This window comes from Ambystoma mexicanum, chromosome 9, assembly GCF_040938575.1.
Source record: "Ambystoma mexicanum isolate Mex_15411 chromosome 9, UKY_AmexF1_1, whole genome shotgun sequence".
Classification (NCBI taxonomy): Eukaryota; Metazoa; Chordata; class Amphibia; order Caudata; family Ambystomatidae; genus Ambystoma; species Ambystoma mexicanum.
The window spans coordinates 273,626,999-273,646,632 of record NC_090931.1 but is presented as its reverse complement, the minus strand read 5'-3'; the positions used below and the strand labels follow the sequence as shown (position 1 = coordinate 273,646,632).

General features: G+C 49.2%; 1 protein-coding gene across 9 annotated transcripts in view; it reads right to left on the bottom strand.

The window, feature by feature from the left end:
* Positions 1-19,634, bottom strand: part of NF1 (neurofibromin 1) — a 3,279,657-nt gene that overhangs the window by 2,870,141 nt on the left and 389,882 nt on the right. For all 9 annotated transcript variants that reach the window (XM_069614617.1, XM_069614618.1, XM_069614621.1 and 6 more), the window contains exon 8: positions 15,048-15,205. In XM_069614617.1, the coding sequence (XP_069470718.1) occupies positions 15,048-15,205 (158 nt within the window). The remainder of the gene's footprint in view (positions 1-15,047; positions 15,206-19,634) is intronic.

Below are 19,634 nucleotides of genomic sequence, written 5' to 3'. Positions count from 1 at the left end.
TATGAGCCACAAACAGCTGCGTAGATTGCCTGAAATCTTGAGTACGATTCAAATAAAACTTTAAAGCACTCCTCACATCTAGCGAATGCAAAGCCCATTCTGCAGGCGTGGAGGCTGAAGCAAAAAATGAGGGCAACACAATAGAATAAAGTTTGTGAAATGTCGTTGGCACGTTCGGTATAAAGTGCGGATTATTAAACACCACCTTGTCCTTCAAGAACCTCAAGGGTGGAGGGTCCACCACCAAGGCTTGCAACTCAGACATCCTCCTTGGCCGAAGTAATGGCCACCAGAAAAACCACCTTCCATGACAAAAATTGCAAAGGAGTCGTCAACATCGGTTCAAACTGAGGTCTCATCAGACCCGACAGAACCACATTAAGGCTCCACACCGGCGGAAACTTCTTGACTGGAGGAAAAGTACAGAACCACCCCTTCAAGAAATGCTTGATTAGACGATCACTAAATAGAGGCGCGGCATGTCGCCTCACAGTAAATCTAGATATTGCTACCAAGTGTACATTTACGGAGGATAGCGCCAGGCCCCTTTTCGCCAACTGCAACAGGTAGGGAAGAACTTGCTCAGGTGAAATGTTCAAAGGGTCCACCCCCGGCTAGCCTTTACACCACACACAAAACCTTCTCCATTTACACGCATAGGAGACATTTGTGGATGGAACTCTTACCGCCTCGAAAATTCGCCGACAGTCACTGGACAGCCTTAACAGGCAAAACTCTTAGAAATCAGGAGCCAAGCCGCCAGGCTGAGAGATCCCGGATTGTGGTGCCACACAGCGCCCTTGTCCTGAGACAGACGGTCCGGCATCGCTTCCAAACGAATCGGCTCCGCTACGGACAGATGGAGATCCGAGAACCACGGTTGCCTGGCCCAGAACGGAGCCACCAGAATCACACGGCATGGGTATCTCCGAATCCATGGAGGGTCCATCAAATGAGCGGAAACGGAGAAAATGCGTATGCGAACCAGCCTGTCCACGGGAACAATAACACATCATCTAGAGACTCGGGGTGAGCTCATCTGTTGGTGAACTCTCTGCACTGTTTGTTCTCCCTCGTTGCGAAGAGATCCAACGAAGGATGGCCCCATTTCTGGAAAATCATGGCCACTTGTTGCTCCTTCAGCTGCCATTCGTGGAGCTGCCCTACATCTCTGCTGAGCATGTCTGCTTGCACATTCAACACTCCCAGCAGATGAAACACCACAATGCCAATGTTGTGCAACAGAGCCCAATGCCAAAGTTCCTGTGCTTCTCTCGACAGCACCCTGGAATGCGTGCCCCCGTTTCCAGCGATACAACATTGTGGTGGTGTTGTCCGTCAACACCCTCACCACCGAACCCCGTATTTGCGGCAGAAACAATTTCAGGGCCCAATGTACCACTCTCAACTCGAGCACATTTATGTGGAACCGAGACTCCACCAGAGACCACAGGCCTTGAACCTGCGAACCACCGAGATGTGCCCCCCATCCTGTCTGAGAGGCATCCGCCACAATCGTAAATTGGCACCCTGGTTCCAGCAACAGCATGCCCCGAACAAGATTGTCCGAGCACTGCCACCAGCGAAGAGCTTCCACCAGACTGCCGTTGATCACCACCTTGTCGGACTATGAGCCGCAACTCTGAGTCCACCGGTCCGCGAGGAACTCCTGCACCAGCCTCATGAAGAGCCAACAGTTTGGCACCAGCAGAATACAGGACGCCATCCCTGGTTACAACAGCTGCATGGTAGCGCCGAGACACTCCTGTGCTTCCCCTGGTGACGGACCCCGCACCAGCCAGTCGTCCAAGTACGGGTATACGTGATGACTCTCCCGTCTGAGCTCCGCCGCCAAACATTTTGTAAACGTCCTGGGAGACGACTTTAAACCAAACGGGAGTACACAAAACGGGTAATGATCGTCTCCTACAACAAACCGCAGGAACTTGCAGTGCCGTCGTCGCATGGGAATGTGGAAGTATGCATCCTGTAAATCCAACAACGCCAGAAACTCGTCCAGCTGCACCGGCCAAATGACTTCCTGAAGAGTGAGCATCTTGAACTTCAGGCGTTACAGATTGTTCAACGCCCGAAGATCCAGCATGGGCCGCCACTTGCCGTTGGGTTTCTTCTCCACAAAGTAACGAAAATAAACCCCTAGGCCTCTCTCAGCCACTGGAACCAATTCTATAGCCCCTTTCTGTAGCATAAGTACAAACTCCTGCCGCAGGATGTGAAGGTGAGGTTGCACGGCATACACTGGAGGAATGGAAACCAGGGAACACTAACTCCAGCGAGTGGCCCAGACGCACCGTGTCCAACACCCAACGGTCCGATGTAATCTTGCACCACTCGTCCATGTGCATTGCCATCCTGCCCGCCAGTAGATTGTCCTCAAGACAGTCATTGTTGTGACTTAGCCTGTTTGCCTTTAGATCAGGAGGGCTGCGTACCTCTTTTCCTGGAGGTCTGAAAGTCCACACTCTTCTGTGCCAACCTCCTATACCCCTAGGAGTACCCAAACCAACCATAACCCTGGTCTCTGGTGGACGTAAACCGGGCATTCCCCGAAGCCCCTAGGAACGGACGAAAGGAGCAAAAAGAGCGCCCACTCTGCAAAGCTCCCAACGATTTAGCAGTCTCAGTGTCCTTCTTCATTCCCCTGAGGGCCTCATCAATTTTTTCGCCTAACTGCTGCTCCCCCTCACAGGGCATGTCCAAAACCTTATAATGCACCTCAGGCCGAAAGTCTTTGCACTTAAGCCAGGCTTAACGACGCAGTACCACGCCGTTGTTAATCTGCTTAAAGCCGTACTGCGCTAGGTCAACGGCAATATTAATACTGTGATTGGAAGCCTCCTCCCCTTCACACACCAAAAGCATGGCGGCCTTGCAGTGCTCTCCGGCAGATGGCCCAAAATAGGTGCTAGCCGATGCCACTATCACGATCATAGCGTGCCATGATCACTAAGGAATTGGCCGCTTTCACCATCGTCACCGCAACAGTTAAAATCTTCTTCCCGAAGGCATCACTGTCCGGAGGAGCAACACACTCGTGCTGACTCCGAGCTTTAATGCTAGCAGCCGCCGACACCACTGACTCCGGAGTGGACTGCGACACTAAGCGCTTCGGGGTAGAGTCCGGGGCCTTAAACTTCTTCTCCAGCCTCCCTTTGACAGATGGTTCCGAGAAGGGATGTCGCATCATACGCAGGCCCTCCTGCCACACGTGGTCCAGGATAGGCACAGACAATACCGCTTTCCGTCTCTTACCCATGTGGTCGAACAGGAAGCACTCCTTCTGCTCTTCCTCAGGAGTCAATCTAAATTCTACACACGCCTTAGCCATCATGGCGTGGAACGCCCCCACATCATCGGAAGGGGATGGTTGCGCTGGACTACGAGGCTGTTCCACCTCCCCATCCGAATCTCATGCCATGTCCCTCGTCGGCGATGAAGAGCCAGTAGACATTGTCCCCCGAGGCCCACTGTCTGACTCCGACAGCTCACCCTCCTCAGGGTAGCAACGTGGACGATCTTCACTCCTGGCAGAGGCACAGGCAACCCAGCTGTAGCAGACGAACGCAGTGGAACACCAGCAGCGTCCACGACAGGCCCCACATTCAGAGGTGGCAACCTCGAATCCAGCTGGCCCAACAAGGATTGTTGCGTAAACAGAACCTGGAGCAACAACATAGCCTGCGGGTTCACCAGCGGGTAACTAGTCGGACGAGCCCCCACAGCCTCCGACGTTTAAGGTCCAACACACTGCAGTCCCAACACTGGCTCCCGGTTGTCGTCCACCTCCGAGGACACCGAAAAAGCAGCTGTCTCATGATGAAGAATGGCATCCGGCATCAGCGAGTCAAATACGGAAGCCTTCCACACGCCACACGTCAGCACCAATCTGTCTGAATCCTTCCTCGACGTCGAGAAAAGTATTGGGCCTTTATCAAACCCTGCCGTCGCCGGAGCCGATGAGACAACCGTCGGCGACAGTATCGTAGATGGCAGAGCAGAGTAATCGTTGACGACGGGACCTTCGTCGACGAGGACGTTGTCTGAACCGCTACCTGCGGTGCAGATTTTCCAGGAGAACTGGCCTGCTTAGCAGCGCTGGACCAGTGCTTAGAGGATTCCCTGCTAGAGGACGACTTGTGGTGGTCCCCTGAAGAGGAATGCTTCGAGGAGTCTTTCCTGGCCTTCACCTGAGAGGCCGACTTCTCAGACCTACCACCAGACCCCCGGGAATGGTCCGACCGACCATGCTTGGACGAAGCAGGCCCCTTCGACAGTTGCTTAGTTGGAGAGGTTCGACCACTCATCCCGGCCTCTGACCCAGGAACAGGATGGGATTTCTTAGCCGGAGGCTCGGCCGACACCGCCCGGGGATGATCCGCCTGTACAGGCCGCTCAGCTGACAAGCTCCGGACTGACCCCACTTCAGAGGCGGCGTAGGTGCCATCATTAAGCCAACAAACCAACCGCTGATTGCGGTCCTTAAGAGCACTTTGCGAAAGACCTCTACAAATCTCGCAAGAGTCGGCAGAATGATGGGGAAAAGGCAGTAGATGCAGTCCATATGCCCGTCCCCCTCATACACCACCTTCAGCCCACAAGTCGCACAGGGTCGGAACAGAGACTTCTTCTGAGTCCCAGAAGACATCACAAACACAATATCACAAGCAAAAAACCACAACGAACACAAGGTGATCTCAACCCTTTGGAGAAGGTTGATCTGAAGGGAAGCCGCGGGGGCAGGGCCATTTATACCCTACGTCCTATTGGTGGGGACTAAAGCACCCAATAAAGGACATTGATAGGACACTGAAGTGTCGACGTTTTCCATAGGAAAACGCTAAGTTAATATGACAGAGGTTCCCAGCCTGACGGGGAATATTCACAGCATGTGAATCCATGCAAGATCCAATGCTGGAGAAGGTGTAAGATGTCCATGTTCCTTCTACTCCATGAGGGGAGGAAGGGTGGGCACATGTGAATCTAAGAGCACAAACATCAGAAATGCTATTACGGTGACTAATGCAGGTCTTCTGATGCTTGTTAATCTGACTAGAAACATATGCTGTGTGTGCACAGACTAGCAAGCAGTACCCAGAGATAGTAGTGGGATGTGAGACGAAACAGTAGCAAAGATGTCTTGGCAATGCTTGTCCCACCTGAGAATAAGAACTTGAGTGTGTATCTAGGCAGTAGTGTTGTGTAAAGGTGTGAACACAACTCAAGGTTGCTGCCTTACAAATGGACTCGAAAGGAACATTTGCAATGAATGCTATGGTAGCCCCTGTGCCACAAGTAGAGAGTGCGCTAGGCGTGAAGGGCAGATATCTCTTGACAAGAATGTAGCATAGTGTGATGCAGTTTAGGAACCACTTTGAAACAGCTGATTTAGAGACAGGGTCCCCTTCTCTACCAGCTGCAAAACAGACGAAAAAATGCTCTCCTCACATCCAGTGTGTGGAGGCTTGCTTCTGCCACCTTAATGGGGTTCTGGAAAAAGGTGGGTAGTTCTATGGACTGGATCACATGGAACTTTGAAATAAACATAGGTGCACATAGTGGGTGAGTGCGCAGGACCACCTTATCCTTGTGAATCGTGATAAATGGGTCTTGAATTGAAAGGGCTTGCATTTCATCAACTGTCCTTATTGATGTGATCGCCACCAAGAAGGCAGTCTTGAAGGTGAGGCTGCTAAATTGAGGGTTTGGGAATGGCATGTAAGGGCATGGCAGATTCCTGGGTAGGGAGACTGACATTGCCATTAGATAGGAGAACCAAGGTTGGCGTGCCCTCATCGGGGCCACGAGAATCATCCCGACAGGTTCTTGGTGCATTTTGTGCACTATCAGGAGAGTCAGAGTGGGGGGTCAAAAGGTCAAATTTTCCTGACCATGTTATCCAGAGACCATTCCCCCTGGAGCAGATCTAAGGGTACGTGGAAATAAGGTACTACGTCCGCCAGAAGATTGAGTTCCCCTGCAACGTGTTGTGACAGGAGAAACATCTTGTGTTTGAGAGTCCATTTTCATATGTTCTGTGACAGTTTGGATAGCCCTGGAGAGTGAGTGTCCCCTTGTTCGTTTAGGTAATACATGGTTGTAGTACTGTCTGTGACTAGGACTGTCTTCCCCTGGAGGTGTGTATGTAATGCCTTCAGGGCCTTGAACACTGCTAGCAGTTCCAACAAGCTTATGTGGTTGGTTGCTACTGGTGGGGACAACACATTGTGTGCCGTCTGATGCGTCTGTGGTGAGAGTGGCTTCTGCTGCGGGGGTGTTAAAGGGTTTTCCCCTGCAGAGGGTTTTCCCTTGACCACTACTGCATAAACTGAACGAGAGCTGCCGAGACAACAACTAGATTGTCCCATTGGCCGCTGGCCTGACACCATTGGCTCGAGAGCCACTATTGCATGGGGCACATGTGCAGACGTGCATGTCGAATTAGGTAAATGCAGGAGGTCATCATTCCCCAACAGTCGCATGGCCTTGCGTACGGTCACCTCGTGACTGGCTACATAGTGAGGGATCTGGAACAGCATGTTTTGAACCCTCTCAGAGGGAAAGACAAGGCCGTCGAATTAGAGCCCCCAGAAACTGTTCAACTTGGCTGAGGTCTAGGCTGGACTTTTTTTCGTTGATCGAGAACCCTAGACTGAAGAGGAGGTCTACTGTGTTATGGTTATTTGTCATCGTTAGGTATGTTCTGTAAGAATCCCCTGTTATTAACCAGTCGTCGAGGTAAGGGTAGACTGGGATGGACTGCATGCGCAAGTGAGCAGCTACTACCGCCAGTACTTTCGTGAACACCTGTGGAGCTGAGGCAATGCCGAAGGGAAGAACCTTTAACTGTGCGTGTCCTCTATAATGAACCTTGGGTACTTTCTGTGCGCTGGCAACATTGAAATATGAAAGTATGCATCTTTCATATCCAATGCTGCCATGCCATCCCCCCTGCACCAGCAGTGGAATTACTTCCTGCAATTTTGATATTCGGAACTTTTGGAGTTTGACATATTGGTTCGCTGGCCAAAAGTCTAACACAGGGAGCATGGTGAGATCCTGTTTGGGTACAAGGAAGTACACAGAATAAATAAATTAATAGTTACTCACCATCGTGACTAAAGTACTCTTAGTCCATAGTCCACTTTCCTCCATACTACATGGTCGTCCCTTGCTAGGGAAGGGAGAAAGAACCCTTAACACCAGAAAAAAAAACATTTCCCCTTTAACTTGAGGCGTGCGGGGGCGCGGTCCTGGGAGCATGTGCTCCCCTGACTTCGCCCACAGTGCCATTCCTCAGTCCCTATTGACACGTCGACAATATTTAACACTGCCTAATGACACCAGTATTAGGGGGGAGGATGGTGGGACGTATGGAGGAAAGGGGACTATGGACTAAGAGTATGTTAGTCACTACGGTGAGTAGATATCAATTACTCATACGTCCCGTTTCCTCCATACTGCATGAGCAATTACAACTAAATTTAGGCCCAGGGTGGAGAGGAGACCCTCCTTAAGAAAAGATTCCTTAGAATCGCCAATCTGAAAGCTGCGTCTGACTTCGAGACGGTGTCCAAATAGTAGTGCTTACAGAAAGCCAAAGGGGTGGCCCGGGTGGCCGCCCTGCTGATGACCGGACACGGCACCTGCCGCTGGAACGCGATGGCTGTGGCCTTGGCTCTCACAGCGTGGACGTTAGCTGAAGTGGTTTGTGCTGCCCTGCATAGGCCTCCTTGATGGCCGAAACCATCCACCTTGCTATAGAATCCTTGGATGCCTGAAAACCAGGCCTTGAACCCCCCCCGCCCGCCTCATCCACCGCCGAAGGTGATGGAAAGCGGAGGCTACCTTAGGTATGAACACTGGGTGTGTTCTCAGGACCACTTTATCCTTGTGAAAAGTAGTATAGGGTTCTGAAGCCACCAGTGCCTGGATCTCGCAGATGAAAGTTTACAGGACTTACAGGAACGCTTGTCATGGTCAACAGGTAAGCACCTATTACATTTGCGATTGGGTGTCTTTCCAGGGGTATTTTCCCTTGCACCACGGACAACATTTAAATGAAGTCCTCTCCATAGCAGAGGTGAATGGCAGCCGGACCAGAAAGGGGAAGAGAAGGGAAAAGGAAATGCATTCTCAAAAAGAATCAATCCAGGGCCCCACTCTCCCTACTGTAAGGGCCTGGCCGGAGGGCAGAGGCCACGCGGTCAACAGACGTCGAACAATGCACCAGTCGCCAAACAGCAGTAGCTGTCTTTTGCGTAGGAGTCCACGAAACAGTCATCGAAGAGAAGAAGTGGAAGATTAGACGACCATCGGTCGTGGGACAAAGTAACAATTGAGCAATATCAACTCTTGCGAGCTCCGCATAAGGCGACCAACTAGTTGGGTGGAAAAAAACAATCTGAGGGAGCTATACGTGAGGGATTTTGGGTACACTACAAGTTACATTAGGGACAGTGTTACAGTCGCTCCCATGTCAACGTCACCTTTCGATCCTTGAAAGAAAGATGCAATACCCTGCGATTACCACTAGATGTTGGACTATATGCACAGCATGTGATTTTAAGCAGATTAACAAGCATCAGAAACTTATTTTCTTTTACAGTCCTTGTCAGGAGGGGTCTCCGTTGACAAAGGAACACTGGCACGCTTCCTGGTTGTGGTCACCAACAGTGAATTAGGAACAGAGTGTTTGCGCATATAAAGTCGGTCCGAAGGAGCAGGCTGTTGGACAAGAATTGATTTAGTAAGCCTGTGGGAGACTACACAAGACTTGTCCTCTTGGTATTCGGTAACCCACCTATTGGTATAGGCCAGTACTACACACGTTGGTAGTGTGACTGAGCAGCCAGGCCTAGCTCAAGAGGGGTAAACGTGAGCTATAGAGCTGTAGCAATAAAATCCGCCAATACAAGTAGTCATGTAACACATACTCAAGGTTTTTGTTATAAATAATTATTTAACAATAGTTTTTAAATAAGCATTCTTTAAAAACGGGCAATATATGCAGCAATCAAATACACTTTAAAATACTTTCCCAGAATCAACACAAAGCAAGTTGATACTCTTTAGAGATGCTTCGTACACACCGTCCTACACCCTGAGGTGACTTCACCAACTAGGACAGTAATGGCATTTATATATGACTTGTACACTTTGTAGATTGAGGTTTGTAGAAAGAAAAGGTTAAAGTAAGGAAAACGGTTAAAAACAGGTTCTCAGAGCATGTGAGCACTTTAAATCTTCCAATGAAGTCTCGATAAAAACCTTTCCCCGCAATAATAGTTAAAAACCCAAGTTATCACATTTGAAAGACAGTAAGTATCAAAGACAACTGGACTAGAAGATTCTGGAGGGAGCCAGGACAGCCAAAGTCAATTGGAGCACAGTCTATGGAGCTGAGGCACTTCTTAGATAGCAAAGTCTAGAGAGTTTGTTGAAGAAAAATCACTGCAGGGTCACAAGCTGTTACACTTGTGAAAAGTAGAACTGGACTCCACTCTAGGCAAGCAGCTACTGCAAGTCTCAACTGAGATGAGCAAAGCTACAGACAATGAGGTAAGTACCCCACGTGAGAACAGTACCTTAGGTTAGAAGAGTGGTCCAGCTGGCTTCTGTCTGGTTGCAGTGGGGCGGATCCTGTGTTCCTGGGCCTCAGTCATGGGGACAAGGAGGAGGGCGTCTTGAGGACTCCTGCACAGCAATTCGGAGGGCTGTGGCAGCTACGGGCTCTTTTCGAATCAGCGTCACTTCACGGTTTCAGTGCTCGGTAAACAGCACCACCGTGAATCTTGGATACCGGTTGGGCTTCCTTCACTACTTGAGTCCTGCACACTGGTGAGGAGACTCGAGCTCTGGATGTCCTGCTTCTGGCGGGTGCTGGGGAGACTCCTGGAGCTATTGGTTGGATCCCAGAGGTTGCACTAGATTACGTATTTCTCGACCCCTGACACTCGGTTCCTGCAGCAAAGAAGTACAGCCAGTCGGGGAAGGTGGACCAGTGGAGTTAGTTGGTCCCACTAACCCAAGCGAAGTCCCTTCCGGAGCTTCTCTTGTCGATTAGAAAAAGGAGTTTCAGCACAGCAGCAGGGCTTCACCGGGCAATTCAAAGGTCAGGAGGATGCAGCAAGCTTCGTTCACGGTTTCGTCGGGTTGTTCTTCCCAGTGGTCGACTGTCTTCAGTCCCAAAACCCTTGCCTTTTAAGCAGGTTTCTCCCATTCATACACAGCCTAGCTGTCACTGGAAGGGCAGCCAGCCAATCAGGACTGGATGCATTCCTAAAGACAAAGGACAGGGTAGTTTTGGGAACCTCGCTCACTTCTTGCCCTTCCAGACAAACTGGAGACAGGCGGGTTTCAGTATTAAAGCCTGCCAAAGCACAAAGGGCTCAAACCTGGCTTGGCTTGCAGAATAAAACCCAAGAGAGACCTCACAAACAGAAAATGGCAACTAAAGAAGACTGGGGCCATTTTGACACAATGGTCACCAAGGAAATGCACAGTCCAAATCAGATCAAAACACACGAGAGTGAGAAAAAGGGCTCACTCATTTCAGAGTTAAAATTAAAAAGTCCTAAAGTCCAGCAAGAGAACCGGGGATCTCTAAGGTTTAAGGGAATTAGCACAGAAATGAGAATTCTCCCTAACACAGGCCTGAACATTATCTCAATGTGTGGTAACTGCCAGCGTCAGTGAGGGTGTGAGTAAAGAATCACTGATGCTTCTTAATAGAATGGAGAAGAGGTATAGACTAACATGCTTTTTCTCTTTGAGGATATCTTCCACAGGTACAGTCTCTTGAGTGAGTATCTTGAAATGATCCACTGCCTTTTTAAGAATATTGTTGAAGAGCAGCTGGTTGTCAATAGGAGAAGTGACTCTGGACTGCACGACAGGCGTGGCATCCACAAAGATGTGGTCAGGATCTGCCCCACAAGTAGGAGTAGTGGCAAAGCCCCCTGATCATCAGTGACATCAAGCCATACGTCTGGGTCTTGGGATGCAGCATCTTGAGAGTCGTCTCCCTGGTCTGGGACAATGTAATTCTTCATCCCTCTGATCATATGGATCATCCTGAAAGATATCCCCTGAAGGATCAGTTTGATGATGTAAAGGAGAGGTAGAGTGGAAAACTGGGGGCTGAAGTCTAGGTGACTTCAAGGGCCTAGGATCTTCACCGAAGGGAGGAGCCCTGTTACGAGTACTCCTATCAAACCTGTCTGAGAAATCATTAAAATGACCTTGTCCATATTTTCCTCAAACCGTGCTCTAGACCAGGTCCCTTGTAGCTGGTGTTTCAGGGAGCGGGAATGCTAACTCAACGTGGACAGAGCCTTTAGGACCTTGTGAGGATTGTGACAGTGGGAAAGAGTTCTGGACATACCCCTGAGGTAAAACAGGGGGAGCCTGGGAGCCAGTAACATGAGAAATAGGCTGAGTAGGTGTTTAATATGACTTTTCCATGTCTTAACAGATGGTGCGTGTTCGGCCTATCTGAAACAGGCGTTGAAGATTTGAGGAGAGAACCTTGGGAAGTCGAAGACTTCCAACCAGGCGCTAAGCACAGACGGTCGAGAACCGGAGGCTTCTCCAGATTGAAGGGTCTGCAGGTGCAGTCTGCTTCTTTGCTAAAGGAAGCCGGGGGGGAGTGTTTAGGGGAGTTTGTGTGCTTTGCCTTGGTGTGAGCATGTGGCATGTGTGCGCCCATCACCAGTTGGTGATATCCCGGTAGCAGTGCGTTCGGCATGCCTAGTGGGGCTGGGGACGGGAATGCGGGAGTCAGCCTACAATGGCTGCTGGATGTTCACTCATTCGATGAGACAGCGCCGGTGAGGGAGTGGGATTCTGTGTGCATGGTGTAGGCCGCCGACCGCTTATTTCGCAGTTCTTCAAGTGCTTTGGGCTTAAAGAGCCGGCAGGCCTTGCAAGGCAGCTCGTCATGGTCACGAGGCAAAAAGTTGTTACACTCCTTGCCAGTGTCCCTCCAAGGAAACTACCTATTACAGGAAGGGCACAATTTAAATGTAGTTCTCTCCATAATGAATGAGAAAAGTAGCAGCCTGACAAAGGGAATATGAAAAGGCATTCTGTGACAGAGGATCTTGAGAAGAAAAGCCCCTCCCACCACTCTCCCTATGGTGAAGGTCAAAGCATGAAGGTGAAGGCTGTAACCAGCCACCGAAGTTGCAATCGTGGAAATTAGCACACGGGAACCTGAAAACAGCCGTCGAAAAACATTGAAAGGGTGCGTTGAAGATGATAAGAATAGTATTCTTTTTGCAACAAAAAAAAAAATCTAGTGACGAGCTCTGCATTAATGCGACCAACAAGTATGGCGGAATAGAAAAATCTGGGGGGCCTCGACGCATGAGGGTCATAGGTACACTACAGGTCACTGTAGGGATAGTGTTGCAGACATGCTTAAATCGGCATCCATTTTCGATCTTCGGGGAAAAAAATGCAATGCTCTGCGATTACCACTAGAAGTCAGACTACATGCACAGCATGTGATTCTAATAACATTCACAAGCATCCGAAATGCAGTCCCTTTACATTGTTCCTACAACATGATCCCCACTGGGAATCCCCTTACAACTGCCCTGCTTTGTACTTTTCTTTCTCTATGTGAATATTTTAATACAGTTTTGTTTATCAAAGGCAGAAGTAGTAAACATGTTTTTCATTTAGTAATAAACAAGCAAGAACTTTCCCTCACTTTGGTTTCAGAGATCAAAATAGTATTCTGATCTTCTGATAAGATTGTAGGACAAATCCAGGGAATTCACCCCTTTCAACTAAGAGGGAACCACCCCCATGTGAGACTAGGGCCATGAGCCTTCTATGAAAAACCATCCCCAGGGGCTAGGCCACGCAGGATCTGACTGCCCCCCCCCGCAACCTCTCCTTAGAGGACAAGGACTCCCATTTGACGAAAGTTATAACATCTCCCTAAGCCGCAATGTCCCCTGTATTGTCGGCATACAAGAGAGCAGATGATAGTATTAATGTAAAGGGGCACTCACACAGGCTTGGCTGTTGACCGCTCCTTAAAGAAGAAGCCCCAGGACCAATGAGAAAGTGTCACTCAATTTAGAGATAGACATAACGGGCAAAGCCCTAACCAGGATGGAGTGCTCTAGATTTCTGAAGTGGTAGTATTTTACTACTGATTTTTTTTAAAGTTTGTAGTATAATATTTTTTTAGGGAGTAAAAATGTAAGTAATTCCAAATAGGACTATTTTATAAATGAGAAAAAATATGTTTAAACAGGAATAAATATTTTGTCGCACCTAGTTATCCATATACATTAAAAGATGCAGGTTTACTTCTGATCTGGCAGTGATGGTAGTTTCTTCCTCTGGTACTACGTGTACTTCTGGTCCAAACATTCATGGAGCTGTGTGAGTGAAAGCAGGGGCACAATGTTCTAAGTGTCTGTTTCCTATTTTTGTTGAGAGTATTTTTAATCCCCATTTTAAGTTTTAGGCAGTAAAAGTGACTAATACAACCCTTAGCTGTAGGGCTGCAAGGGAGAGCGGAGCAGAGGTAAATCCAGGCAAACCGAAGGAAGCTGGAGCAGATGTTACTGATACAGTGCAGAGCTGACTGCCTGGAGGCAGTACCTCTACGGCTATGTGGTAGACTAAGAGCCCTTGCACCACTGCCAAGCCGCAGCTCCAAGGTCTCTTTCAGCGAGAGACCAAACCGTGACCAACGCGGGAGACTAGTGTGCCGGAGAGAAGGCAGCCGCGGAGAAGGCAGCTGCAACAGGGTGCAAGGAACCAGCGTCCAGAGCAAGAAGGTGCAGCCACAGACGGACCGACCACCTCACCGGGAGGAGATTGGGAATAGCAGGTACATGGTATAAAATAAGGAGGGGGGAGGAGGTGCATTGAGCCCCGTGGACAATGCGAGTGACTTTGATAAACAAAGCCATTCAAGTAGCTCACGTCCACGGGGGCCTAAGAAGAGAAAAGAAACTCCAACAAAAGGGTTCAAGAATCTCAAACAGAAAATGGGATTACTAGGAAAGAAATTAATCCCAAAAAGGGGCTGGATGAGAAACCTATGCCCGAGAAGGGGAAAAAGTGAAGACGAGAAAAAGTCCTGAAAATGTGAAAACCATAATTTTCCTCAAGTCGACACAAACCAGGGTGGCACAAATCCTGGATCAGACAGACGGCCTAAGCCACATACTGTGGTGAGAGAACCAGAATTGGTCACCTGAATGTGAATCCACAGGTCTATATGTAGAACCGCCAAAAGTTATCCCATTCAGGGAACAGAACAGACACGAAAGGCTGAGCCAAAGCAAGCCTTTGAACAATTGAAGTATATTTCGAACTAAGTCCCACATGCAGGAAGTAAAGTTCTGAAGTTTGCACAGACTTCTGCAGGGGGTGGGGGAGCACCAGACATTTTCCATTTCACTAAGAGGAAATCTTAAGGAACTTTATGGTTTGTTGAGACCAACAGGAAGACAGGTCTGAGAAACATTTCTATTTTCTTGTTTGCATAAAATCGTTTGCAATTCATGGGAACTGGGAAATCAACAGAAAACACTTGCAAACAGAGGGGGGCAATTTCCAGAGACATTGGTTAAAAGGGGGTCAAACAACAGCCAACGAGAAGAAAGCTTATCTAAATTTCTTGTTTGTTTAATAGTGTTGGGGTCAGGTAGATTGCTTAGTTTTGAACAGAAAGTGTATGTACGACGTCCTGACGAGCATTTTATTTTGATTAGACAGGGCATTTCTCCCATAGCAATAGGGCTAGGTGAGGGACTTTCTTTTACTTTATTAAACTTTGAGGTGTTCCTCAAACATGTCTAATTGCCTGTTTCCTTTCTCAAATCCAGCACAATTGTCAATAGCAAACAGTTCACCAGGTTGAAAAGTCAAGTTTCAACTTTGCGATTGAAGATAATGGGGGGAGGGGTTGAGGGAGACAAAATGAAAAATTAAAGGCAAACGTAATGTGCAGAAAGTCGCAGATTGAATACATTTCACAAACATAAATGCCTCACCTTATTCAATTTACTGTCTTCCACAACCTCTTTTGATATTTCTTGGATTATCTCTGGACACAGCACCAGGAGAATGATTTGAAGTGGCCAAACTGCTACTTTCCGTTTTGTGCTCTCAGCAAAGGCATCCACAGCATCAAATAACTTTTCTGCACAATCTTTACAAAGGAAGCAGAAAAGAAAAAGTAGGTACTTTATTCTTCATTTATTGTACATTTGTGAGGGGGAGAGATGGGTAAATCCTAGGAGTTCCATAGAGGGAAGTGCCAAGAAGACAGATGTGTACAACAGTAAGTGCCAGGCAGACATTGCTTGGTACAGAGTAATGACATGCCATTAATAAGTGCAGGCCTGTGAAAACACAAGCCAGCGGGTGCCTGAAGACAAGTGCTGGGATGGGATGGTGGGGAAAGATGCAGGCGATTGGGCGGAAGGCCGCATTCCAGAAGAAGACAAGGTCCCAGGCCAGCAAACTCAGCGACTGTGGGGTATTAGCAAGGAAGAGCGAGGGGAAGTAGGTGGGGAAGTAGGTGGTGAAGAGGAAAGTCTTGAAGAGCTTGCGGAATTTGAGGAGACCTGGCTCAAGATGGAGGGCAGCAAGGGGTAGGCTGTTTCAGAGGAGGGAGCCAGCCGAGGAGCGAGATCTGCTACCAGCGTGCTGCTTAGAAAAGTGCCCGACATGCAGAGAGTTGGAGCAGGAGCAGCGTGAGGATCTGGAAGGAAAGTATTTGGTGAGCGCAAATAGTAGATAGATTAACAAGTTGCTCTCTCACCTGGTAACGTTCTTTCGATGGGATGGTCCGACGACGTATTCCATATGTATGACATGTAATCACCACAGCTGTGCTGCTTCGGAAAATCTTCGGCGTCTGCGTCCTGCGTCTGACGTCGATACACCGCCCTCGAGGACCTCCTCCGACGGCACTGGATGTTATAAGTAGGATGCACGAAGCCCGTAGCCTAACGTGTGGCACCAGTCTTCTGCCAGTCTGACACACAAAGCCTTGCGGAAACGTAAGATGCAATCACATCAATTCTGTAGCAGGGAAGGCAGGGAGGGAGCGATATGGAATACGTCGTCGGACCATCCCATCGAAAGAACGTTACCAGGTAAGAGAGTAACTTGTTCTTCGAGGGGATTGGGTTCTCCGACGTATTCCATATCTATAACAGACTCCCAAAGCAGTACCAATGCAAGGAGGTGGGAAAAGAATTTAGAAAACAGAAATTTAGAATGCCCAATCAAATTGCGGAGTAAAGGACCGCCTTGCCAAAGGCCAGATCCTGCCCACGGATGGAATCGAGGGAGTAGTGACGTACAAAGGTATGTACCGAAGCCCAGGTGGCTGCATCACAGATGTTAAGAATAGGAACACCCCTATGTAGGGCAGTAGAGGCAGCCATACCCCTGGTAGAATGGGCCCACAAGCCGACCAGTGGGTCCTTACCCGCCAAGCGTTAACACTCAGAGATAGCCAAAACAATCCAGCAAGACAAAGTCTGTTTCGTCACAGCTTGTCCCAAACGCTTTTCAGCATAACCAATGAAGAGTTGATCGTCCACTCTGACCCGGGACATGCGTGAAATATAAAAGCTTAACGCTCTCCTAGGATCAAGCCTATGGAGCCTCTCCTCTTCCTTACCAGGATGTGGAGGAGGATAAAACGCCGGAAGAACAAACTTCTGGCCTAAATGAAATTCCGACACCACCTTCGGAAGAAAGGAAGGACGAGCTCTAAGGACAACCTTGTCCTTATGAAACACAGTGCAAAAGGATCCACATTCTTAACCCTGCACCAGTCGCAGAATTTATGCCAAAGGCAACGGTACATAGACTTTGTTGCGGGTATGCGTGGGCCGAGAGCAACACCTCCATCACGTCATCAGGGAGTTCCCAATCCTTATACCTCAACCTTTCAGAAACCAAGCGTGAAGGTTGAGGGATCTGACCTCTGGATGGAGAACCTGACCCCCCCTCCTGTGAGAGCAGATCGTCTCGGCAGGGAAGACGACGTGGAGGGCAGATGGACAAGTCGAGAAGGTCCGAGTACCACGTCCTCCGGGCCCATGCCAGAGCAATGAGGATCATCCGGGACCCGAACCTCCGTAACCTCTGCAGTACTTGCGGGATGACGGGGACTGGAGGAACCGCATACAGCAGTGGGAATGACCAATCCACCACAAACGCGTCTCCTAAGGCTCCTTTTGGAGGAAATTCCCGCAAGCAGAACCTCTCGCACTTCCGACTGACACTGGAGGCAAAGAGATTAACTTGAGGGGTCCCCCAAAGGGCGAAGATCGCCAGGAGAATCTCCTGAGACAACTCCCACTCGTGAGAGATTGCACTCTGCCTGCTCAGAGCGTCCGCCGTCTCGTTTTTGTCTCCGACCAGATGAACTGCCGAGATCGAAACTTCCTGCTGGATTGCCCAGAACCAGAGCTACATCACCTCCCTGCACAGAGGAAGTGACCCTGCCCCCCCCTTTTGTTGAGGTAGTGCATGGCCACCGTGTTGTCCGTCAGGATCAGGACATTCTTCCCACAGTCGGCAGAAAAGCCTTCAGGGGTAGCCTGACGGCCCTCAGCTCCAACAGATTGATATGGAGTCTGGACTCCGACGGAGACCAACGACCGCTGACTGTCAACTCGTTGGCATGAGCTCCCCATCCCGTGAGGGATGTGTCCGTCACGATTGTTAGGCAGAAACCTGTGCAGTTCCCTCTGGGACAACTGCAAAAGATTTAGGACTACAGGTGTTTGGCAGTAAACCCACTTGGTAGCAGTCCGTGCCACACAGATTTAATTGGTAGCTGTAGCTGAGCAGTCAGACTTCCCTCAAGAAGAGTTAGGCAGTATACAGAGTATTCACAATAGGTCAAGAGAACACAGTAGGACAAGTAAACACTGACCAGGGCTTGGTGTAAAAGAGATATAATTATTTATTTTAAAACCACATCTAGAAAAACACACAGGCCCAAATATTAAGCAATTCAAAAACACGGTCACTAAAAGATATACACTCCCTTAAAAGAATAATTAGACAAGTCTTAAGTAAAGCCCCACTTATTTTCAGACAGCGGTGAGCGCTTAACGTAGATGGCACTATAATAGTTCATTTTAAAAAGGGAGAGAAGAGTAGAGAACAAGTTGAAACAGATCCCAACACTTTTATCAGAACATAACAAGAGAGGAAGGCAAAGTAAAACTGTGAGGTTCGAGTTCAAGAGGCCGGATCCACTTTCAGAAGATCCAAACGAAATGTGTCCAGGGTCACACGGTTGCAGTGCACAAAAAGTCTTGTAAAGGTTCAAAAAGGAGTTGGACCAAAGAAAAGGACCAGTTAGAGGGTCAAGGCGGCCAGCCCAGAAGGTTAAGGGGTTATTATTACCTTGTAGCAATCTTTAGAAAGGGAGGCCTGACAGGCATGGTACCTTAAAGTGGTGAGAACGCTCCAGCGGGGGCAGTTGTTCCTGGCAGCGGGTGCAAGTCGGTGCTTCGTCCGGGGGAAGAGAGGATCTCGTCGTGGAGGAAGACAGGAGTCCGTTGCACTGCCAGGGAAGAAACCAGCCGCAGAGTTTCTCAGGTACAAGGAGCGGTTCGGTGATTCGTGGTTCAGTGGTGAGTGGCTATCCGGCTGCCGGGGTGCTTGGCACGGGCAGTTCGACCACAAACCGGGCTGGGGTGCGAAGGAAGAAAGGTAAACTGGTTGTGCCCACCAGTCAGGGGAAGAAGCCTCTCCAGCCGGGAGATCTTCTCTGTCGTCGGGAAGTGGTGAGTCGGTTCTGCAGGGCTCCACCGGTGGTGTCATCGTGGTAGGTCGGCTCAGCTTCTCCCTCGTCGGATTCTCAGGTCCTGTGTCGACTTCCAAAGTCCCAGTCCCCAAAGCCCTGCTTTTATGCAGAAAACCCCCATTCACTCAGCCTAGCTGTCAATCAAACATGCTAAGTGGTGAACCGGCCGGCTCACCACTTGGGCCAATCACACAAGAGTGCGACCTGAGTTACCAAGGTAACTCGGTCCAGGGTGCCTAAACCCCCTCCCATACCCCCTGTGGTACCCAGACAGAGTGGCACCACTTTTGGAGGCTTCTGTGGAGAAGCCCGCCAAAAAGTGGAACAAAGGGCTCGACTTGGGTTGGAGTCACAGAAGAGAACACAAACACCATTTTAGAATCGAGTCTTGGCAGAAAATACCAAACGGAGAATTAATATTAATTAAATAAACCGGCGGTATGTTCGAGGCTACCGTAAATAATTAAATAAAGATAGTAGCCTAAAACAATGGGAAATCCCATAGGAAAATATTCGCGGTTGAATATAAAAAGTAGTATCCACTGCCACCAGCCAAAACTCGATCAGGGGGGACGGAGACGTGCCCCCTCGACTAACAGACCCTGGGGCAATCGAATTGCCCCGACCAGTACGTCCACAATATGATGGTTTGTACTGGTTTCTGTTAATAATTTGGCACTAGTAAACCCAATGGTGACTTTACATGCCCTGGGAGACAGTCAGTCCCAGGGTATGGAGTCTATGGTGGGGTGTCACTATGACACCCCTGTGTTACTGCACAGAGGGTGCTGTGTAA